We start from the raw sequence: 25,225 nt of genomic DNA, 5'->3' as shown, positions 1-25,225 counted from the left end.
TTGTGAGCCTGCAAAGTTCGACTTACGAACTGCCTGATTTCGAGTTTCTGCGGTATCACTAAGTAAAGCTAGGTTGCAATGCCAAAACGCAGCATATCTCCTTCGGTTTAGTTACAAAACACATTTGTGGTTTGCAAGGAAGCCTTTCCAATAGAAGATTTGTTTCTTCTGTGAAATAAATCATAGTCGTTTTAACTTAATACTGAAATAAGAATGGAAACCTTTCAGGCTTTCTGTCAGATTCCAAGAGAGCTGATTTTGTGCCAAATGTTTTTTTCTTTCTTTCAAGTGATGCTAGCGCAGGGTAGCAAATGTATTGTCAGAGGTCTGCTGAAACACAGGTGTGTATGTCCTAAGGGGATCCCAAGAGATCTAATCTAAGTTTTACATATTATACAAAGATGGGCTGAAAGAAAAACAAATAGCTGCACCTTCTAGAAACACAAGGGGAACGACGGGGTGAATAATTGAGAATGACTAAGTCCGTTAACTGGTTTGGCCTGCCTTAACAGTAGTAAATGTTTCTCTTTGCATGGAAATCTTCGCTGATTGCTTTCGAAAAACAAACAAGGTTTCTTTAGTTGGATGAACATGTTCTGAGCACATTAAGATTTGCATCACTCATTGGCAGAGTAAAGTTGGGCTGACTTATTGTTTATAAACATGTCTTGATAGCCTAGCGTACGGACCCAGATGCAAATGCAATTTTTCAATTTATGCTTATGGGGTGGTATTGATTTATTTATTTACACAGAGACACCATTCAGCTTGTTTCTCGTATCGCATGTAAAAGTGAAGACAAGCGAGTACAAGGAATTTATAGCCTCAAAGGCTCACAGGAGAGAGAGCAAGCGCTGAGATATGCCAGTAGTTTAATTTGATATTAAAGGAGTATTTGTAAAAAACAAGAAAAGTTATTCAAACGGTTTGCTGTGAGCTTTGTGAAATCTGCTGTGTACTATGCACCTGGCAACACATGGTCCTGGCATGCGTCTTCCATATGCAGTGAAATAACGGCATGTTTATTTATTTCATAAAATTTAGATACTGGGAAACCCAAATAAAAAAATAAAATTATCACTAAAAATGCACACAGAAAGTTAAACACCCAGACCCCAATAGAATAGACTAAATAAATAATGGCATGGTGCCTAGTTCCTTTAACATGGAAGAAGCTGCATGCCCTTTAATGTCCATTAGATAACCCCTTGCTCAGGAAGGGTAAGTATATGGCTTGCTTCTCCGTTCTGTACTCTGGATGGCAGATGTGGTCACTGGCCCATAGGCCTGTTGACCTGAACTACTGGATTAGTAAGGGGTGAGATGAAACTTCAGGTTACTTCCCTTACTCAAGCCTGCTCTTGAACATCTGTTAGTGAGGAATAGTTGGTGTAGCTGTGACCATGGGAGGTAAGGGTTAGGCTGTGGAACAGAAGGACCGCAACAACTCAATGACTGCCTCTCTCCATATGAACCTACCCGGACCCTGAGATCATCTTCTGAGGCCCTTCTTCATGCGCCTCTCCCATGAGAGGTCCAGAGGGTCGTAACATAAGAATGGGCCTTTTCTGCAGTGGCTCCTCATCTGTGGAATGCTCTCCCCAGGGAGATTCGCCTGGTGCCTTCATTATACACCTTTAGGCGCCAGGCAAAAACGTTCCTCTTTAACCAGGCTTTGGGCTGGACATCCAATGCCCTTTCAAAATGGGTTGGGGAATGGGGATTGTTGAAGTCTTCTTGTTTTTATTATGTATTTTGTGTTTTATATTGTGATTTTATGTTGTGAACTGCCCTGAGACTTAAGGGTATAGGGAGCTATGCAAATTTTAATAGTAGTAGTAGTTGTTGTGGTAGTAGTAGTAGTAGTAGTAGTAGTAATGTGCAGTGCATTTGTGGGACTGACTGGATTCATTGTGGAGTCATTTGTTTGTTCTCTAACTGGTGTGATTGGTTAATTGTATTCCAGTCTATATAATTACAAGCTTATATAAATGGCAAGGTCAGGTTTTAAGCTTGCTTTTGATGTACAGTAATCTTGACCTGATAAAGGATCAGTGTGGGAGTTCTTTTATGATATAGAAGCCTTCATGTTACATCTCTCATAATAAAATGTTTACTCTTGATCCTAGTGATGTTGCCTACTGGTTTCTATGTGCCTTAAACAAAAAGATGATTTGTGTGATACGTTAAGTCAAAAGTGGCCCATAAACTAGCACTAAATACATCATTACATTAGCTTTTAAAATTGCATCAGGTTTTACCTGACAGATAAGGACTTTCCTGCTGCCAGCACAGCTGGTGGACATGGAAGTGAATGGAAATATATCAAAATTAAGTGTTATATCTGACAGACACAACTTTTTTTGGTTTCCATGGGTTTCTTCAAAGAGTTGGCAATCGCTAGTGATCTATTATGAGCGCTTGTGAAATTTCCACACTGTTATTCCCCCCCCCCCATGCAAGCTGTCTTATATTAAATCTCTTTCCCAAACTTGGATATCCAGCTGTTTTTGGACTACAACTCCCATCATCCGTAGCTAGCAGGACCCAGTGGTCAGGAGTGATAGGAACTTTAGTCCAAAAACTGTCTGGGAGACACTGTTTTAAATTATGCTTTTTGTTTTACATGCAGAGGCTTTTTCTTTTATATGGATCAGTGCTCAGCAGCTACAAGCGCTACATTTGGATAAAGCTTTTCTTTCTGGGGTCATCAGTTATAAAAATAATGGATTGCTTCCTGTTCCTGCCAGCTGATTTGATCAAAGTCTGAAGTTCATTGGGAACTGCAAGTTACATACATAGCATGGAATCCAAGTCATACATTCTTGTTGGTTGATGTTGATTACATTAACTGTTTGTGCGTGCACACCCGCCCCAATAATTCAAAGCAGGTTATTCCGCAAAAGCAAGCTCCAAAGTTATTTCCTCCTCAGGAGTGGAAGTGAACCTCAACCACTGTTGAATCTGTTGCTGACGTTGTGTGAGCCAACAAGCTATTTGGCTCTTGTGTCTGATGGAGCATTTCAGTTTCATCAGTGAACTCGGTAATTTGGCAGGTCTAAAGTTCAGTCCCGATGCCTCTAGATTGGCATCTGAGAGATATGGTTAGTGGACAGAAAATCTGCCCCTGCCCCAGTGCTATTTTTCTAGAAAAAGGGGTGCTGGAACTCACCACGAACACCTCCCTTGTTTGTCCCATTTTTCTGAGAAGTGAGAAAGCACAGTATGAAGAGAGAAAAAACATGCACACTCTTTCTCCTCACTTCCTCTTGCGCTTGCCGATCAGAAGGTCGGTGGTTCGAATCCCCTCGACGGAGTGAGTTTCCGTTGCTCTGTCCCAGTTCCTGCCAACTTAGCAGTTCGAAAGCACACCAGTGTGAGTAGATAAATAGGCACTGCTGTGGTGGGAAGGTAAACAGCGTTTCCGTGCGCTCTGGCTTCTGTCACGGTGTCCTGTTGCACCATAAGCAGTTTAGTTATGCTGGCCACATGACCTGGAAAGCTGTCTGTGGACAAATGCCAGCTCCTTCGGCCTGAAAGCAAGCTGAGCATTGAAACCCTATAGTTGCCTTTGGCTGGACTTAACTGTCCAGGGGTCCTTTACCTTTGTTGTTGTTGTTTAGTCATGTCCGACTCTACATGACCCCACGGACCAGAGCACGCCAGGCACTCCTGTCTTCCACTGCCTCCCGCAGTTTGGTCAAACTCATGTTTGCAGCTTTGACAACACTGTCCAACCATCTCGTCCTCTGTCATCCCCTTCTCCTTGTGCCCTCAATCTTTCCCAACATCAGGGTCTTTTCCAGGGAGTCTTCTCTTCTCATGAGGTGGCCAAAGTATTGGAGCCTCATCTTCAGGATCTGTCCTTCCAATGAGCACTCAAGACTGATTTCCTTAAGAATGGATAGGTTTGATCTTCTTGCAGTCCATGGGACTCTCAAGAGTCTCCTTTACCTTTACCTTACCTTAAGTTTAAAAGGTTCCTCCAGAAACAAGGCTGGCTAGATTGCTTCTTCTACAACGTGTTCTGTGAGGGAAATCTCTCCCTGCAGACTCCAAAAGATGAACACCCGCAGGAAGAACACATAGTTCTGTTGGGCTTAGGGTGGGTTGAGTTTCCTCATCTACCACCCCGCCTCAGTTATAATCTTCTAGCTTTATTTCTCTTCCATGGCTTCTAACAGATTAAAAAGGGCAAATGTCAGTAGAATCTATTGCCCTGCCCAAGCCATTTCTATGGAAGAGAGATGCTAGACACGGGTGACACCTGCTGGTAATGATAATTTTGATTGGTAAACAGAGGAGATAGGCAGAAGCATTATTATTTGCAATCATTTTTATTAAGTTTCCCATTTTAACAATCAAATCAAATCACATTTAATGTTCCACATTATACAAATACATATCAAATAGTCCAAATATTCTGCCTAAATTATAATTTTTTTTGTTGGGACCTCCCATGCTTCAAGTTCAAGGCAGAAGCATCTCGGAAGCCTCTCAGTCAGTGGAAATACGTTAATAATGAGTGTGGGCAACAGGAGCAAGCCTAGACTATGACTTTTAAAGTTCTGGGGGGCTCAGAATCTCGTGAGGGATCCTGCACTGGTTCATAAGAACGTAGGTGGTGCTATAGGTGGTGCTATAGATTCCTTATGTTAAAATGAAGAGCTAGATCTGAGATCCACCCCAAAATATGCCAATGGTTTGAAAGAGTAATCTATAATCTTCTTAAAGCTTTGGGGGGTTTAGAAGTGGCAGTTAACTGGTTGACCTAAATATGCAAATATTAAAGGAATGTTTGGGGTTCTGAACATGATTAAATAAATACTATATCATGTTTTGAAATATCTGCTTAGGATATTTTATAGACTCATGGTCTTCTGACCTCATCTGCAATGAGATGGAAATATAACATCTATGATTAACAGAAATGTCTTCAAAGACACTTGGGCATCACTGTAGGTCAGAATAGTTATGCTGCATTTGTTAAAGTCAGAAAGCTAAAATTTGGTGTAATTTGTGTAAATTGGTGTAAAATTTGGTCCAAAACATATTGATTACTAAGTGAAACGTTTGTACAGTGGTACCTCAGGTTAAGTACTTAATTCATTCCGGAGGTCCGTTCTTAACCTGAAACTGTTCTTAACCTGAAGCACCACTTTAGCTAATGGGGCCTCCTGCTGCTGCCGCGCTGCCGGAGCACGATTTCTGTTCTCATCCTGAAGCAAAGTTCTTGACCCGAGGTACTATTTCTGGGTTAGCGGAGTCTGTAACCTGAAGCGCATGTAACCTGAAGCGTATGTAACCCGAGTTACCACTGTACTAAGAGAAACATTTGTACACTGAATAGTCAAAGCACACGTAGCAAAGCCTAGCGTCAAAGCCACACATGAGACAACACGCAATGGTGTGTTACTTGCCTCTTCACATCTTTGAAACATCCTTGGAAGAGGGGAAGAAAGAGCTATGTCGTATTCAAGAATTTATGTATGCTGGTAGATTGCTGGCTGCATTCATAATTAAATGGAACGCATTAAATATTAATATTTTCATAGAAATTTTATCATTCCTATTTAAAGTTAAATGTGATCCAAAAGCGCTGTCCTGGCAGTTTTCCTTTTGCATTTCATTTCCACCTGACCTCAATCACCTACATTCCTCCCCACAGACCCTGTACCCCAGCCATGCGTATATATCCTTGCCAATTCAGGATTATACTTTCATACCCTCCAACATTACTCAGATGAAAATAGTGACATTTTTCACTCTCCCCCCCAACTGACCCTCCTCAACCCCCCATTTTTGTCCCCCGCTGAGCATTTCCATCCCCTTGCTTTCTGCCTGCACCTCTTTTGCCTATTGATGTTTATTGGTTTTTCCAGTTTTTTTAATGAATCAATGCCAAGCTACATCATATTACATCAAATTTAATACAAGAAATTGACTTTTCTCTCTTCGTCCTAGACGCGTTCCTGGTTTTCCCCCATTACAGCTTAGTATTGCACATTTATGCCTGATTCACGATCCATTCCTTATGTTCAACTCCCATTATCTATCAACTGTCGATTTATCCATTCCTACTTGTATATTTACCAAACAATATTGTATACACTTAAAGAGGTTACACATCCCCCTGCCTATCTGTTCTAAATCATTGCTTATTATTTCTATGTTAATTTCCCTTTCCTATCTTCTTATCATCTTGCGTGTGCAGCTTTTCCAAAAAAAAAGTTGACTTTTCACTCTTCATCCTAGATATATCCCAGGTTTTTCCCCCTTTGCTTCTTGATATGGCATCTATAATTAACATGGCATCTATAATGGCATCTATAATTCACAATCCATTCCTTATGTTCAATTCCCGTTTCCCATCAGCTGTTGTTTTATCGATACATCATATACCGTTAAAGAGCAAAAGAGGTTACACATTTCAGTGGTGTAGTGGTTAAGCCAGTGTGGTGTAGTGGTTAAGAACGGTAGTCTCGTAATCTGGGGAACCGGGTTTGCGTCTCCGCTCCTCCACATGCAGCTGCTGGGTGACCTTGGGCTAGTCACACTTCTTTGAAGTCTCTCAGCCCCACTCACCTCACAGAGTGTTTGTTGTGGGGGAGGAAGGGAAAGGAGAATGTTAGCTGCATTGAGACTCCTTAAAGGGAGTGAAAGGGGGGATATCAAATCCAAACTCCTCCTCCTCCTCCTCCTCCTCCTCCTCCTCCTCCTCCTCCTCCTCCTCTTCTTCTTCTTCTTCTTCTTCTTCTTCTTCCTTGCCTATCTATTTTAAATCACTTAGCTTTCTGCCCACACCTAAGAGGCCCGTCAGCCTTTCCTCCTCATTGCCCTCTTCTATGAGGGCACATAAAAAGGCAATTCTCACTTTGCCACTTCCATTTAGATGGAATCCCTCCCGACGAAGACGTGCAAAAGCTCCATCATCTGCAAACTGGCTCTCAGTGAGCATGGTTAAAAGGATGCCCGCGAGTCTCTTAACTTCAGTCATTCAAGATGCATTGTGAGCTATTGATTAAGTATAAGTTTTCTATTTAAGTTTCTCTGATTGGAAGGAGTCGGCTAAAGATCCAGATACGATCCAGATACAGTGGTACCTCGGGTTAAGAACTTAATTCGTTCCGGAGGTCCGTTCTTAACCTGAAACTGTTCTTAACCTGAAGCACCACTTTAGCTAATGGGGCCTCCCGCTGCCACTGCACTGCCGGAACACGATTTCTGTTCTCATCCTGAAGCAATAGTACCTGAGGTACTATTTCTGGGTTAGCAGAGTCTGTAACCTGAAGCGTATGTAACCCGAGGTACCACTCTACATGGAAAATATGGCTCTTGAAGCTGCTTACAGTGTTTGATGGTCCTCGTTTCTTTGATTAGGTCTGTTGGGTTTTCCCCCAATTGTAAGTGTAGCATGCCATTCCCCCCATCTGTAGACCATGATGTGCCCAAGAAGAGGACAAAATCTGCCTCGGAAACAGAGCTGCTTCTAACGTTAATTGCATAAAACCACAATGTAATCTAATATCAGTACAGCACTGTATTCTTCTGCTTCAGTTGTTGGATGTCTTAAAGGGGGGAGAAGGGAGAGCTCAATATCTTTCTTTCTTTCTTTCTTTCTTTCTTTCTTTCTTTCTTTCTTTCTTTCTTTCCAGAATGCATTTTTCTTCATCCAGAATCAACGCAGTGTGTTGTGTTGGATGTTGTACAGAGTTCTTCAGATGTAATTGACCTCCTCCTTTGTGCTGACAGAAGAAAGCCTTTCAAAAATATTTCTCTCCTAAAGCGTGATATGGCACACACATTTCCCATTTTGTTTTCCATTTTTTCTAATTATAAGACCTTATGTTTGAAAGCTGAACCACAAAGCAGAATACCTACTGAATTTCTGTTATCCTGGAGCCCCACCCTGCTCTCTCCAAGCTCTCCTCCAAAAAAAATAGAAGTTTAAGCAGCTTTAAATTTAGTATACAGTGGTACCTCAGGTTAAGTACTTAATTCATTCCGGAGGTCCATTCTTAACATGAACCTGTTCTTAACCTGAAGCACCACTTTAGCTAATGGGGCCTCCTGCTGCTGCTGTGCCGCCGGAGCACGATTTCTGTTCTCATCCTGAAGCAAAGTTCTTGACCCGAGGTAATATTTCTGGGTTAGTGGAGTCTGTAACCTGAAGTGTATGTAACCTGAAGCGTATGTAACCCAAGGTACCACTGTAATTGACATTATTATTTATAACTACATTTTCAATGAAGAACATGCCACCCAACATTTGATGAATGGGCAGGAGAGGAACAAAGGGCAAAAGCTGAATATGTTCATTTCTCCAAGGTGGTGGTCTCAAGTGAAGAGTCCAAGATAACAATAAGAATAAGAATAATGTTATTATTTATACCCCCACCCATCTGGCTGGGTGGTCCCAGGCACTCTAAAACAAAACATTCGTGCAGATTCTGAAATCTGCAAACGTTAAGAATTTCATATCAGTCTCCAAGCGTTTTCAACCACCTGCCAGTCAGCTCGTAACAAAAGCAGGGCTTTGCATTCCCTTCGATGAGAGGGAAATGATCTGCACACCCACATATGTTTTCTATTTCATATTCAAAACAGTTTGCTCTTATAGAATAGACACGCATAAACACACCATGTGCACATGCATGATTGTGGCTGCCAAAGCTTTGATGAGCAATCTGTCCTTGGTACCAGCAACCACTGATAACATGGATTGCCTTTCCCTGCCTGCCAGTTTTCCCAAGTCATTCCGATGGACATGGTCAAGCGATCCCTCGCTCCGATATTTGCATGTCGTGCTTACTTAGGCGTAAGGAAGGCTACTATTGGCTGGATTTACCAGGGGCAAAGCTTTGACTGTCACCAGCTAGGAATTCTGAAGCTCTTATTTGGCAAGAGTCTGTGGAACAAATTGAAAAAAATGATAACAATAAATGAAAAATACATTACAATGATTATTTTTTCTGACTGTATTTCAGAATTGTGAGTTACTATGTTTAAGAAGGGGATTTTGCTTAGATCAAGGAAAGAGAATTCAGTAAAATAGTGGAGGAAGCCCTTTTTCAAACCCTCGAAGGGGTGATCTGCACTCGTGGCCCCATGGACAAGAAAGATGTTTTCATGTTTGTACCTTGACTTCTGGGAAGCAGGTGGCGCTGTGATCTAAACCACAGAGCCTATGGCTTGCTGATCAGAAGGTCGGCAGTTCGAATCCCCACAACGGGGTGAGCTCCCGTTGTTTGTTCCCAGCTCCTGCCAACCTAGCAGTTCAAAAGCACATCAAAGTGAAAGTAGATAAATAGGTACTGCTCTGGCGGGAAGATAAACAGTGTTTCCGTGCGCTGCTCTGGTTTGCCAGAAGCGGCTTAGTCATGCTGGTCACATGACCCGGAAAAACTGTATGCGGACAAACGTCGACTCCCTCGGCCAGTAAAACGAGATGAGCGCCGCAACCCCAGAGTCGTTCATGACCGGACCTAACGGTCTGCGGTCCCTTTACCTTTACCTTGACTTCTGGTTGCAGAGGGTACATATTTTCCCAGGAGAAAGTGAATTGAGTTTGAGAAGGGTTTGTTTCTAAGACCTCAAAGAGGCACTGTGACCCATTGTTATCTCAAGACTGGAAGAAACCTTAGTGACTCTAGGGAGGAAGTTTGAGATATTTGCTACTTTACAGCGCAGTGACGTGCATGTCTACTCAGAAGTAAGTCCCATTGAGCTCAATGGTGCTTACTCCCAGGTAAGAGTATATAGGATTGCAGAATAAGCTTCCATTCAGGAATATTCAGCTGGCGCAGTGGGAGTGTGAACTAGTCGAATTCTGCCTTTTCTCTGAGTCGCACGTTGTTTGACCATTTTCCCTTTCATGTCTTTCCAGATTCTCCGCAGTCTGCTGCTGTTTCCAACAGTGGAACGTATGGCTGAGTCCCCACAAGGCAAGATCATGACACCCCTGCTCACCTGGTTTCGTTATCCCTTGTACATGTTTTCCTACTTCACATCGTTTCTCCCAGACAGAATAAAACACTTCATGTTACGTTTGGCATCTGTCGTACTGCACCTAGATGACGCTACACTAGCGACTACTATAGATTTTCTCAGTTTCAATTCTGTTGGTAAGTAGAAACAGCGAGTAATACTTTCCCCTAAATATTCCTGTCTAGCATGCTGTTTTGAAGGATATGGATGTTAAGGGGACAATAACCTAGTGATAAGACGTTTTTAAGGATTTGAGCGTATAGCGGTGGTTCTGGTTGTTTTCCTCAGTACAGAATTGAAGAAAAACGAAAATGCCTTGTCTCAAAAAAAAAGGAATAAATTGCTGTTTTAGGGAAAACTCGTGGATTTTCAGAATAGCCTTCTGAGTGCCGTTCTTTCCATGATCTGCAGCGTTTACCTAAGAAGAGCCTTGTTGGATTAGACAAAACCTCATGCAGTCCTGCTTTCTGCTTTCACAGCCAAGATCTGCCTGGATAGCTCCATAGGGTAGAGCATGGTGCTGATAAAGCTAAGGTTGCAGGTTCGATCCCCATATGAGACAGCTGCATATTCCTGCATTGCAGGGGGTTGGACTACATCAGGAGTCCTCAAACTATGGTTCGCGGGCTGGATCCGGCCTGCCTGGGGCCGGGAGGGGATTGCAGAGGAGAGAGATGACCCATGTGCTCTGGACCCCGTGTGCCCCGTCTCCTGCTTGCGGCCTCCTCGCCCGACTGCAAGCGCACCACCTGGGCAGCCCGGGCCTCTTCCTGCCCACCCGCTGAGACCTCTCCCCGCCTGCCCGTCCACCTCCCCGCCCCAAAGGCTAGCGGTACGTAGTCAGCGGCCCTGCCTGCCTGCCTTGGCCACTGCCGCTGCCCACTGCGCTGGGAAAATGGCTGCATCCATGGGCGAGGACGGGCCCGGCACGAGGGACTTGCTGGCGCTGCAGCACGCCGCACCCTTGCCGCTGCCTCCGGGGAGCCCACCTCACCTCCCCAGGGCCTGCCTCCTGCTGCCTCCCCACTTGGCCATGGTTTGGCTTAGCGGGTGGCGTTGTGGTCTAAACCAGTGTTTCCCAACCGGTGTTCCGCGGCACACTAGTGTGCCGTGAGACGTTGACTGGTGTGCCGTGGGAGGGAGGCGGGCGAGGCGGGCGGTGAGAGGCGGCGGCGGCGAGGATCCGCGTCGAGCCGGGCACGGCTCCGCGGTGGTGGTGCCGAGGTTTCTCTCTCCATTCTCCCCTCACACACACACACAGGAAATAACACAGGATCAGCTGACAGGACCCAGCCAATGGGGCGGCGGCGGGGCAGCGCGTGCAAAAGGGAGGAGCGCGAGACAGCGGACGAGGAGGAGGCCGGCATGTCCGGGCAGCAGCAGCAACAACAGCAGCAGCAACTCCCGGCGACGGCTCCTCAAGCCCCGGGCAACCCTACTCCCTCACCGGCCTCAGCCGCCCTCCTGCTCCACCCGCCGCCGCCGCCGCCGGCCACCTCGGCCCCGCCGCCCCCTCCTCCGCCCGCTATCGCCGCCACCACCACAACAGCCGCCGCCGCCTCAGCTGCCGCCGTCCCTCAGTCCCTCGCTTTGCTGCCTCCCCCCCCACCCCCAAAGCTTGGAGGTTCCCCGGCAAGGGGGAGGGAAAAAAATTGAAAACTTTCACTTTCGTGCGTCCCTCCCGGCGTGACGCTGCGCGCTGACGTCACGGGGCTGTAATGGTGGTGTGCCGCGAGATTTTTTTCATCAAACAAGTGTGCCTTTGCCCAAAAAAGGTTGGGAAACACTGGTCTAAACCACTGGGCCTCTTGGGATTGCTGATCAGAAGGTTGGCAGTTCGAATCCCCGCGACAGAGTGAGCTCCCATTGCTCTGTCCCAGCTCCTGCCAACCTAGCGGTTCAAAAGCACGCTTATGCAAGTAGCTAAATACCGTATTTTTCGCTCTATAAGAGGCACCAGACCATAAGACGCACCTAGTTTTTGGAGGAGGAAAAAAATATTCTGAATCTCAGAAGCCAGAACAGCAAGAGGGATCGCTATGCAGTGAAAGCAGCAATCCCTCTTGCTGTTCTGGCTTCTGGGATAGCTGCACAGCCTGCATTTGCTCCATAAGATGCACACACATTTCCCCTTACTTTTTAGGAGGGAAAAAGTGAGTCTTATAGAGCAAAAAATACGGTTCCCGTGCACTCTGATGCTTGTCGCAGTGTCTCGTTGTGCCAGAAGTGGTTTAGTTTTGCTGGCCATATGACCCGGAAAGTTGTCTGTGGACAAACGCTGGCTCCCTCAGCCTGAAAGCAAGATGAGCGCCACAACACCATAGTTGCCTTTGACTGGACTTAACCACCCAGGGTCCTTTACCTTTACCTGCAAACTAGGCTGGTGTCTTCCACCTGCACTAATCACCTTACCAGTACTATGGACAGTTGTAGAACAAGCCATCTATTTGTTAAAATCAGTTAATTCAGAGGATAAAACACAGATCCTAGGAGTTATTTCAGCTACATACTGGGCTTTCCAGAGTCTTTGGTTTTCTATTGAATAGATTGATAATATGTCATTAGAAATCTCCATTACCACTACTTTGGAGATTTATGACTGGCCGCTAGAGAATTTAGACATAAACAAAGATGTGATTTTTAGGGGAAGTGCAAAAATAGAAACTTAGATGGAATCCGTGTGTGTGTGTGTGAAGATTGGTTTGCTTATTTTTCAAATACTAAGCTAGAAGATTCCTTTATATTTTATTTTTCATACATTTACTATGTCTGTTCCAAAGAACTTCACACACCTTTTTCCTTCCTCATTCATATTTTTCCTCTAACCCTTACTGATTGTTTTGTCGCAGTTAAATCTGTTGAAAGCTATAGCTTAGGCCACTTAGGATAATTATCTAGTGTTCTTTGTCACCTATATGAAATACCTATATGTCACCTATATGGACACACCTCTTCTTGTACCACAGAGTGTATGCAAACATGTTATTCGCAAAAGCCAATCAATTCTTGTTGTTATTTGGAAAATACATTTGAGCAGTTTTCATACTTGAAAACTTCATAACAGTCAATAATAGAGAAACCAGAAAAGGCACGCCCAACTTGGCTTTATAATAAAGATATGGCAGTTGTGTCTCAAACATCATCAGATAGTGTTACATCGTCAATTGGGGTGGCAGAGGAAAAAACATGCATTCAGAAAGACCCCATTTGGATTGGCAGAGCAGAATGCATGCAGACTTACTGCTCAAGTGAAATTGAGACATGTGGAGCAGAATTGTCTTTTTCAATGCCCCTTGTTTAATTTATTTTTAAAATAAATTTTATTAAAGTTTATAGAGAAAAATACAAAACTTAATATATTTTCCTTTATTTTAACCAAACCAAGACTTTTATCTAAATACAATACAGTGGTACCTTGGTTCTCAAATGCCTTGGTACTCAAACAACTTGGAACCCAAACACTGCAAACCTGGAAGTAAGTGTTCCGGTTTGCAAACTTTTTTCGGAAGCCAAACATGCTCCGTTTTGAGTGTTGTGCTTCCTTCTTGAGTGCCACACTTCTGTCTTGAGTGTTATGCTGACAGTTTGAGTGCCACTCTTCCGTTTTGAGTGTTACGCTGAGGTCTCTCTGTTTTTGCTATTTATTTTGCATTTTTGTTTTTGCGGCTTTTTTGTTTTGTTTTTGTGACTATGTGGAACCCAGTTCAGCTACTGACTGATTGATTCTGCGACTGCAGTACATTGTTTACTGCTTTCATTTTATGGATCAATGGTCTCGTTAGATAGTAAAATTCATGTTCAGTTGCTGTTTTAGGGGTTGTTTTTAAAAGTCTGGAATGGATTAATCCATTTTGCATTATTTTCTATGGGAAAGCATACTTTGGTTTTGGAATGCTTTGGTTTTGAAACAGACTTCCGGAATGGATTAAGTTTGAGGACCAAGGTACCACTGTAAAAATACAAAAAGGGGGGAAGGGTGAAAGAAATGGGGGGGAGAGAGAAAGAACTTTTTCAAAAGAGTCAAAAAGAGGTTAAAAGAGAAAGATAGCAAAATAAGATTCAGAAAATAAACAACTCCCAGTTCTTCATCTGTCCGCTATATAAAAACAATATTCACTTCGTCCAATCCAGTATAACACCCAGAAAAACAGTGTGTGTGTGTTTGTGTATTTCATGCAAAAAGTCTATGCGAGGTTAATGATTAATTTTGTAGGAAGGAGAAGGTAAAGCCTATATGGCCAGGTAAACGTTCTTCAGTGGCAATTTTGGGCCAACAGTTGCAGGTGAGACTCACAGGCCAGAGACAGACCTTATTTTAAGCAACTTGGGACTCAGAAATTGCCTTGTTCTGGCCAAGGGAATGATTTCAGGCACAAGGAGAGAGAACGCTGTGGTATTTGGGCGAAGCACTGGAAACTTCGCTGTTGCAATGCAGCAAAAGAGCTCCTTTGGCTCCAATAGCGTTACACCATTTTGGGATTTGGTCCCCTCTCTTGACAGCTTTCGAAATCTCTTTACATAATTAGCCAGTATTGAGAGTGACTAGTTTTATTTGGCTGTACTTTGCTAGCTGCCTTTAAATAAAATTAAGTACTCATTGATTTCAATGAGTGGCCTTCGCTGGAAATGAATCATTGTGGTTGACTGAGTTCAAAGGAAATGCCCACAAACATTAAGACTTTGAGAGGGAAAAAGTTTTATATAGCAACAAGCTCTTAGACCTTCCTGTATAGGTAAGTAATCTAGGAAGTGGCGTGGCCCGTAGCATATGCTTCGGATTAGCAATAACTGACAGTATCTTGGTCGGCAATCTTGCCTATTCTAACTCCACTTTACCTCTGTGAATTTGTACGGGGAAAGAAAATGGGAACAAACTTTGTTAGGGCCATATCCTCTTGCCCTTTAATAACCTGTTAGGTATGGCTCAGAAATATTCAGCAAATGAATTTATTCCTCCTCTCCAGGAAGTTTGTGTCAACTCATTAAAAAATGTATGTGTGTTACCTTTGGCACGGACATCTGCCTCATTGCTGTAATTGCAATAAAAACCACGATGAAGGGCAGAAAAGATGGTAAAAAGTTTCCTTAAAAGTTATGCATCTGTCAGAACAAACTAACCTGCCAGGGACTCGTTACCACGTCCGGAGCTTACTCACAACAATATGTTTTCTCTCCTCTGAAAAGGAAATGAGATTTAGAAAACTTAATTATAGCAAGACCTAAGCACCCAGCCCTATTTCCACCCAGGCCAAAAAGCAAAGCACCATTAAGAAAAAGCAGGACCCGGGGCATGATTCTGGTTGTGTTGTTGGTTAATGGGAGACTTTTGCTAAAATCAAGATTTTGCTCCCAGGTACATGGGAAGACGCAACAACTGAAATTGCATTAGCCTGTGCTCCTCTCTACACAATCCTGGTGCTGATCCAGATAATGCTCACATTAACAAGATTCTTTGCCTTTGAAGAGGGATTGATTCTTATACCTCTCTGAGAATTGTAGTTTTGTGAGGGAAATAGGTGTCTCCTAATGAAATATACTCAGAGTCGAGAGTGGATTTCATACTCTTTATTCAGCTCATAGTGGTGAGGAGGAATGGAAGTTCCCCCAGAATGTCTGCTTTATATACATTATTTACACAATGGGCCCCACGTGATTGGCTAATTCCGGGATTCTCCTGTAGGCCAATCAGGTTGTGGATTCACTTCCACCTGGAGGACCAATCAGACTGCTGCATTCTGAATCCTATTGTTCTAGGACCAATCAGACTGCTGCATTTTGGATCCTATTCAACTCAGTACATAACACCTAAGAACTCTGAGCATCCTTAACAAACTGCATCTCCCTGAACTCTCTGGGGTGAAGCCATGACTCTTTAAAGTAGCTTCTTCAGTAGATATCTCCAGCCTTACACTTTTACACAGATTGCAAAACAGATGAAATCCCCAAGCATTTTCCCCTTGGAAAATAATGGAAGTTCCCAACTTGGTCTATTCAGAAGTCTTCAGATTTTTCTCCAGTTGTAGAAACAGTATAAGCTGCTAGATGCAAGCTCTTCTAGAAAGTGGGCTTTTACAAAAAGAAAACCGTTTGCAATGTAGTTTGGATTTTATCCAACCAAGTCATCCTACTCACAGTAGACCTGCTGTAATCCATGGACCTGATTTGATCATGTCCATCGATTGCAATGAATCAGGTTTGACAGCTTGGTTGAATGCAATCCATTGTTAATTTGTAGCATGCTTTAGAAGAGCAGTACACATTTCTATCAATTTTATTAATGTACCACCTGAAAAAATATTTTCCGGCAAACGTGTATATATTGGTTTTTAAGGTGAGGGCAGACAGGCCTGTGTCTAAACAGCACAGGATTTATTGTCCACTAGCTTGACGGGCAAACTTCCTCCATTTGTTTCGGTAAAATTTCCACAAAAGCACAGACATTACATAATGGATAAACATTGTGAGTCTTTCTCTTTTTTTGAGAGGCAGGCTTTTAGGTCAGAGGTTAACTTCTGGATGACAATGAAGATACAGATAAGCACAGTAAGCAAAAATGAAAAAAACAACCCTTCCCTCTGAATAGCCTATACGTGGCCAGTCTTTGCAATCTTGAATCTGTGGCTTCTCTTGAGGAATTTCCTTGTTTGTTTAACCTGTTTATTGACCAGGGGAGTAATGGAGACGGTTTATTTTATGATACTTGGAAATGGTGGAAGAGACCAGAGAGCGGGGAGGAATCTTATCTTGGGAAACAGCATTTGAAATGGTTTCTTTGCTCTGTTTTCTTCTTCCTGCTTTATATTAAGAAAATCATATTGATGGGTATAAAAGCCTAATAGTTGGCAATTAGAGGGCCAGTTTTGGGCAGAACAGCAAAACTCTTTCTCATTTCCTTTCCTCCTCCTTTCCCTTTTGGCCTTGGGGAGAGGTTAACAGGCAGCGCAACGCTTTTCCAGGGTTGAAGACAGAGTCTTCAGAAAGAAAGTCCTGGCTCTCTGAAGCCTGTAGTTAAGAGATTAGCAGAAGCTAAAAGGTCCCTTTTGATTTGTTACAAGATGTGAGTTAGTGGTGGCGCAGGTGGTTTTTGCATACAGGCCACCGGCTGCCTATTACTGATATTAAGCAATGAGTGTTGAATCAGGAATGGAACTTTCTGTTAACACAGTCTAAGGTCTTATTTATTTTTAATATTGAAATATGTGTCTGAGGCACCATAAATGTTCACTTGGGACAGTTAAGTTTTTCGACTGCTGGTCATGTGTGGCACTCTATTTTTTATATATTTAGGTTTGCTGACCCCTGGTCTAGTTCAATTTAAGGCATCTTCCTACATTCCTAATATGTCTGTACTTTATATACATTACGCAGCACTTTGATAATAAATGTGGGTTAACTTACATATTGCCGACGTGACAAGACCATCAGATGACTGCTTCATCTAGTTCTGAGGGGATCCATTCAGCCCACGTTGAATAGGCCAGTTTTGTAATATGAGCTGGTACTTTTCATCGTTCAAGTCCTTCAGATACAGATAATTCTGGCCAGAATGAAACAATGGTGGGTAGGATGTTATCCTTTCTAGTTCGGAGCTTTTTAAACACCGCCGGTGCTCAGATAAGATTTTAAGCTTCAGGAGCTGGTTAAAAATAATAAAAATCATTCCATGGCACTGCTGCTGCCACCATTAGGAAAGGGTCAAAGTAATTATGGTAGTAGATATTTTAAATTTTATTCTTAAGCATTAAATTAGGGTTGCCGTATTTGAAGAAGTAAAAATCTGGACACAAAAGAAGTTGTTGAGCTTTTCGGGGGGGGGGGTTGTCAAAAAGTTGTGCCGATTTTTCGAAATTCCCCCTGGACACATATGATGTCTTTTCAACACAGACCTCTTGTTTATTTCAGCTGAACCTCAACAAAAAGAAAAGCGGAAACCCAGGAGTGTATATTGTTGTGTGTGTTAAGCATGATTCATAATACAGTACTGTGCATCACAGTGATTCATGCATGAATCAGTAAAGCACAGCCGTTGTTTGGTTAACACTAAGAGCTAACAAATAGGAATTGTGAAAAGAGTGGGTATTCATTGAGAACGCCGCAGTATGAGAGTGATGCCCTGATCCTCAGAAAATTCACTTGGTTTTGCTTAATTCACTGGAACAACTAATCTCAGTTCCAAAAATGAGAGCTCTGACAGTGTCTAAGCGTGGATCTAATAAGCTTTGTACAACCTGCTACAAAGGTTTTGTGGGTTTACACTGTGGAAAATATGTACACTTTCATAATCTTTCATAATCTTGCTGTAAATGGCCCTTTCCATGGTGGTGTAGAAACATTCCCGTGCTACATTTTCCACTCAGATATCTTATGGTGCCATAAGTGCCAACTTCCTGGGGCTAAGCACCCACAAATTTCGGTGCCAGGGCCATGCACGCTGCCTAGCACCCATGGCCACAGGGCCAAGCTAGCACTCCTGTATGGTGCCCTTTCACTTTGTGTCAGTGTGGTGTAGTGGTTAAGATCGGCAGACTCGTAATCTGGGGAACCGGGTTCGATTCCCCTCTTCTCCACATGCAGCTGCTGGGTGACCTTGGACCAGTCACACTTCTTTGAAGTCTCTCAGCCTCACTCATTTCACAGAGTGTTTGTTGTGGGGGAGGAAGGGAAAGGAGAATGTTAGCCGCTTTGAGACTCCTTTGGGTAGTGATAAAGTGGGATATCAAATCCAAATGCCTCTTCTTCTTCTTCGTCCTTTCCGAAAGGCATGGTATATGGCTGAGCTCCAAGGTACATTTGAGCAGAGAAGTTGTATAAGCATATACTGAGTCATTACCCCAGAACAAGCGGATATGCCCACAGTCTTCTGCAAATTGGAGTGCCTTCTTCATTAAAGCGCCTTTGCAGCTCCCGTCTTATACCTAACTAGCTAGAAAACCCAATGACAGCATAGCTCGAATGTTCCTGCGCTTGCACAGTTGCTGTTAGCTATGCTATTTGACGTTAGGAATGATATTCCATAATATATAGTTTCAGGAGAGTGTTTCCCTTACCTGTGGAAACACGTTATATTTTACCACCTGCCTTCCAGGAAAGGAGGCCAAGGAATAGCAGCCTCTACTATTTTCACATTTCCTCTGCTACTGTTTATTTTCCTGTGTGATGCCTGACTAAAATGTTTGCTTAATGTTGTCGGACAACTCACCTTCCCAAGACGGCACTTAAGTGTGGCTTGAAAGAAACTCCATGTCTGCTTTGTCCCCCCTCACTCCCTCCCTCTTTTTTTTTTTTTTTTTTGCAAGTGAACTAAGGTTTTCCCTATTTAAGAGTGCAATGCTCATATTAACTTAGTGAAGAGAAGTGAATGGCTTTTAAAGGATTTATTATGTTTATGTACCTATTCATTTGTCAAAGTGACTCTGCTTTATAATTTGCCCTGTTTCCGAAATAGAGAAAGAGGGGAAAGTTTAACAAGGTCACTTTATTGCTGGTAAGAGCTTTGATTTCCCTACAGATGCCCTGTGTCAAAAAAACAAAACAAAAACCCGTTTTGGTTTGGTTTCCATAATTATGGGGTTTTGGTTGTTTTTTTTCTTTCTTTCTTCAAATAAAAAAAATATTAAAAGCTGTCAGTTTTATTTCCATCATAAATATTGCTCATGAAGCTTGAATGCTTTGATAATGAAAACGGTTCATGACTTCCAAGAAATATTAAGCACAGTTTGGGGGTTTCTGACATCCTTCCTGAGGTTCCCGTTTGAAGGAGAACTCAGTTGCAGTGAGTCATGCAACGTGCTGAAAGGAAGGAAAGAGAGAGAGGTGAGATTGAGAAGATATTGAAAAAGACCCATATGCGGAAATACTTCTGTCAGATATGGGTCATTAGGCAGGACCAGCCTAACTGCACCCAAGCACCCCACACAGTCTCTAGGGGCAGTAGTATTTAGGGGAAATAGTGAAGTAGCATGTCTTCTAAGAGTTTTGTGTGCCGGCATATCTGCAAAACTGTAAGACATCCCAAGGCAGCACATCTACACAGCAGCAAAATTTGTCTGACCTTTAATGCATAGGCTTCAGTTTTCAATTTTTTTACTCCCAAATTTCTTGGCATCAGCGTTAAGAGAGAATGACTTGCAGATCCTTAAAGAAGCATGTGCTAATTTAACATTTCTGAGTTTTGTAGTGCCACAGGCTGCTTACAACATTGATTAATTTTATTTACAGATTTGATAATTTTCATTTGGCTACTCATTTTTTATTTAAAAAAAATTAACGAGCAGAAAGTGCCTGCTGTTCGGGAATTCTAAGAATTCTTTTTTAAAAAATCAGTGCAGTTTTGAAAGGTCTAGTCTGCCATCCTGATTCAAAACAGAATCAAATTGTGTCAAGACATTGACATAAACTTGCTCCTTCATCTTAGGACCACCATAGAGTATAATATCTTTGATCCTGACTTGTTTTTAGGAGGTAATTTAATTATTGTTTGATTTTATACCAATGTTATATATTTGTTGTTAGCCACCCTGAGCCTGGTTTCACTCAGGGAGGGCGAGATACAAATAAAAGTTGTTGTTGTTGTTGTTGTTGTTGTTGTTGTTGTTGTTGTTGTTGTTGTTATCTTAAGAGGTGCCCAAATGCATAGACAGCAGAAAGAGCAAAAAAAAGCTTTCCAAAATATATAGTTGATGACTATACTGTACTATAGTAAACTACTTAGTGATTAATGATGATAACAATAATGTTTTATTTATACCCCACCCATCTATTAAAAGTTATAAATCTTTCCAAATAAAATAAATAACGAATTGTGTTAATGACAATTGAAACATTGTGTACAATGAGTTAAATATAAGGGCCGGCCCCTAGTGCCAGGTGTCAAAGCATGGGAATCAGCAGTCCTCAGTGCCTCAGGCACAAGGGAGAAGGGCTATAGCAAGGTCCCATTCACCACTGCTGATGCCATTTGATGTAACCGATTCAGATAAGGCCTCATTTCCAGCATCTAAAATTTCCTGTTGTGGAGGAGGCGTTCGTCTGAAGAATGACCCCTTTCTACCTTGGGATTTGCCCTATCCCTTCCCCTCCAGATATCATAAATTTCATGTCAAGAGAGAAGTGAGGTCAAGATGGAAGGGCTTCTCAATCTCACCTCCTCTGGCAGTGGTGACTTAGCCCTTCCTCTTCCTACCAGCCCAAGTCAGATATGGGCTTCATTGTTCGGCCAAACAACAACAACAAATTATTATTTATTTGCCATGCATCTGACCGGCTTACCCCAGCCAGTTTGGCCACTTCCAACAAATTAAAACACAGTAAGACACCAGACATCCTTGACATCTGATGGGAGAGCATTCCACAGGGAGGGTGCCACCACCAAGAAGACCCTCTACCTGGTTCCCTGTAACCTCACTTCTCACAGTGAGGAACCTCTGTAACAACAAAAAATGCCAGTAGGGCCATATGGCTTGAATGGGTTTGTGACGCACAAGGAGACAGGGCACAGAAAAAGGAGGCAGGAGGCAAACATTGGCCATACTACCTTGTCCAAAGCCTATATCAAACATGCTATTTAACCACAACAACTCCAAGTTATAACACCTGAGGTTGCTTTGGGGGAGAGAGGGGTAAAATGCCTTTATCGCAGCCAGACTCCTAACTACTAAAGGACCAGTCCAAGGATGAATTCAGGAATTCCAGGGAATCTTTAGAGAGATAGGGATGACGTGGATTATTACTCTGAACTGCGCAGCCAAATGAATAATAGAAGACTGATCCAAACACAGTTATAGCAGTGAATTTATACAGTTTCCTTCTACCGCCAAATGTTGATCCAATTATATGAATATTCATCTGTGTCATCACTTGCTGGGTTCTGGGGGAAAATGTATTAGTATCCCTGTTGAATCAGGGCAGTAACCACTGGTGCTGTCAGACTTTGGGGAATCAGATCCCTCCTGTGGTGACAACCAAGAATCAGAGAAACGATAAAAGTTATTACCAAGCAATTTATTCGATAATTCACAGAGAGCAACTAAGGAATGCAGCTTTCCCTAAATATGGCGTTGCTCCAAGCACAGTCCCATCCCCTATGTCTCTCCTATTCTACGTCACTCCTACGTCAGCTAATCTGAGCTTTCTGCCTCTGAGCTCTCTGTTCTACTACCCTCAATGTCCATCTGGTCCTGGGGAGGGGGTCAGGAATGCTTTCCAAGGACACTGAGTCTGTCAGCTGTCTCTCCTCTGGTGCCTCTTCTTGCTGTTCCTCTTCCAATATTTCCCAGCTTCTGCCCTCCGAACTATGCCCTTCTGCAAACCACTGTTTTAAATCTATATACCCCTCCTGTTCTTGGGAAGGTTCAGGGGAAGGTGGGGCGGTCTCCACCATTCCTCCTCAGTCCAGCCCCTGACAGATGTAAGGCAGAGCTGTGGGGCATCCCCCTCAACACCAGCATCACCACAACTTACCTGGGTGGGTTTGGTCTGAGGTGGGGCTGGGATGGTGGTGGGTTTGAGGCTGCATGGATACACCTGCAAGACTGCCACAGCCTCGACCTCACTGCTACTCAGCTCCCCCACCCAGCCTGGTCCAGATAAGCTGTAGTTATTAGCCCAGTGCCATAAGAGAGGCTCCATGGCTCTCCCTCACCACAACCAGCCACTACTAAACCTGGGTGTACATTCAAACCTCAGTTGTCAAACATAATCCATTCCAGAACACCGTTTGGCTTCCAAAACGTTCAACAACCAAAAACTGAAAGCAGAAGCCTCAGTACAGTAGGGAAACTTGAAACGGAAACCGCGTAGCACTCTCAGCATTCGAAAACCGGAGCATTCGAGAGCCAAAATGTTTGAAAATGGAGCCGTTCGAGAACCAAGGATTGCTATACTCAACTGTGGTCTCAAAGCGGGGTTGTTTACAGCTCTGGTTCAGATTCAGCACCATTTGTCAGAAATGCCAATTTGTTCCGACTTTGACCGTGTGAAAATAGGAATGGGAATCAGTCCTTAGGCGGAAAGTTGTCAAGTACAAACCTCATGTTAGCAAAGAATAAAAGATTCAAACAGGCCCAGGATGAATCAAGGGAATGCTTCAGTTTTTCCATTGCTGTTCAACAGTTGAATTGTGGCGTTCATAAAACGCTCCTCCCGGGACTGTGTGACTTCTGAACATAAATGGCGGTGGAGAGGCAGAATCAGATGTTTATATGCCTTCCCACATCAAAATCCAGTAGAAAGCTAGCATATAGAAGAATTATACCCTTCCTGACTTGCTAGTTTTCTGCTTACCAGGGAGGGGGGGGATGTATGAGGAATGGCAAAGCGTGCCTTCCTGGAAGCAAATAATAATCAGGAAAGAAAACTAGTGTTACGCTCCTCTGAAAGAATTTTACAGTAAGATGGGCAGCTTACCAGGCTCACCATGTTAGCAGATGGTGGTACGTTCCCCCTAAGAAAACAATTTTTTGAAAGTCTAAGGGTACAATCTTATACCAATGTTGCATCAACAGTGAGGCTGTGGTAGTCCTAATGCACTGGTAGAATGCAAGAAACACTGGCATCATTGCAGATATGCGGGCAAAATGCGCTTCCACTGGAGCCGTTCTGCCAGCAGATATGTGCCAGATAGATGGCTAAGACTGAGCAAAGTCAAAGGCAGCAGAGAAGAGGAGCTGGATCCTGTGCCATTGGTGATGGGGAAATATAGGGAAAGGGGGGTCCATGAGAGAAGCCTTTCTGAGCTGATCAACTTGATATCCTTGTTATCTTGCATGGGCTCTGTCATTAAGCCCACCACCCAGCAGCTACCTGTCTGCATGCAACAACTTTTAGTGCAACATATTAACCATCATTTGACTGTGCTAGTCAACCCAGCAGGGATGCGGGTGGCACTGTGGGTTAAACCACAGAGCCTAGGGCTTGCTGATCAGAAGGTTGGTGGTTCGAATCCCCGCGATGGAGTGAGCTCCCGTTCCTCGGTCCCTGCTCCTGCCAACCTAGCAGTTTGAAAGCACGCAGTGCAAGTAGATAAATAGGTGGGAAGGTAAGCAGCATTTCCGTGCGCTGCTCTGGTTCGCCAGAATCGGCTTAGTCATGCTGGCCACATGACCCAGAAGCTGTACGCCGGCTCCCTCGGACAATAAAGCGAGATGAGCACCACAACCGCAGAGTCGTCCGCAACTGGACCTATTGGTCAGGGGTCCCTTTACCTTTACCTTTAGTCATCCCAGCAATAAAGCTAAGGAAATCCTTTGTACACAACTGATTAAAAAAAAACCCAACACTAAAGAAACAATCTCCTAGACAGGTTGCCTAGAGAGAACAGTCTCCGAAACACCAAATCTGCACAAAGGGAATTTGATAGGCTGCTGGTTTTGAGTAGCTCTTTAGTTCTCCACATGCCTGTAGTCTATAGCGCAAACTTTCTAGGTTGTCTGTATCTGTAAGAATGACTTTATAAAAGGTGGCAGGCTGGAGCTATCGCTGTGAGCATCTTTGTTGGAAATTTCTTTGTGTTTTTCTTTCTTCGTCGTTTCCCCTCTGCCCCTCAGATGCTTTGGCTAACCAAGTGGAAAACAATCTTACTTGGAACTTCTGTATTGTTCCATTAGTGTGACATCACTTCGTATCCATGTTTTATGTCACAGAGGAATGCAGATGCTTGGCTTAGGAATCAGATATGATTTTGTTTGTTTGTTTGTTTCTTCGTTGTCTCTTGCGCCGCTGTGCTGTGGGGACCAAGAGCTAACGGTTGCGGTATCATACATTTTTTGCCTGGCGCAGGGCTCACATCCACTTCTAAATTTAAGTCTGTCATGCCGAACCCTCCTGTATTCCTAAATTGGTTTGACATGTGTAGACCACATTTGTTTGGAATCCCCCCCCGCCCCCCCCTTAACTGACAAATTTCTAACTTAACAGTGCACATAGCCGCAAGCAACACATTATGACTGTTCAACTTCCAATGAGAGTTTTCAGTTAACTTCTCCGCTAACAATTTTCTCTGCTGCAGACCAGCGACCAGGTGGCATTGGGAAGTTGCTCTAATCAAGCAGAAACCTGAGGGCTTCCAGAGAACAAACATGTGTACTGTGGCTGATATAACTATGGACCATGGAAGTGGGTTCAGATTGTAGATTAAATCGCTAGATGAATCCCTCTGTCGATGGAATGAAAGTTACCACTTCTCCCAGAGGAAGAGAAATGGTGATTGCTCCTTTGTGCAAGTCGCTGTAATCTATGCAAA

At 43.4% G+C, this 25,225-nt stretch overlaps 1 protein-coding gene across 2 annotated transcripts in view; it reads left to right on the top strand.

The window, feature by feature from the left end:
- The window catches only part of LDAH (lipid droplet associated hydrolase), a 95,165-nt gene that overhangs the window by 50,348 nt on the left and 19,592 nt on the right, over positions 1 to 25,225 (top strand). For both annotated transcript variants that reach the window (XM_081189201.1, XM_081189202.1), the window contains one exon: positions 9,887 to 10,124. In XM_081189201.1, coding sequence (XP_081045327.1) covers positions 9,887 to 10,124 — 238 coding nt within the window. The remainder of the gene's footprint in view (positions 1 to 9,886; positions 10,125 to 25,225) is intronic.

The sequence above is a fragment of the Podarcis bocagei genome (genome assembly GCF_964188305.1).
Source record: "Podarcis bocagei genome assembly, chromosome: 3".
Lineage (NCBI taxonomy): Eukaryota > Metazoa > Chordata > Lepidosauria > Squamata > Lacertidae > Podarcis > Podarcis bocagei.
This window is presented reverse-complemented; position numbering and strand designations above follow the sequence as displayed.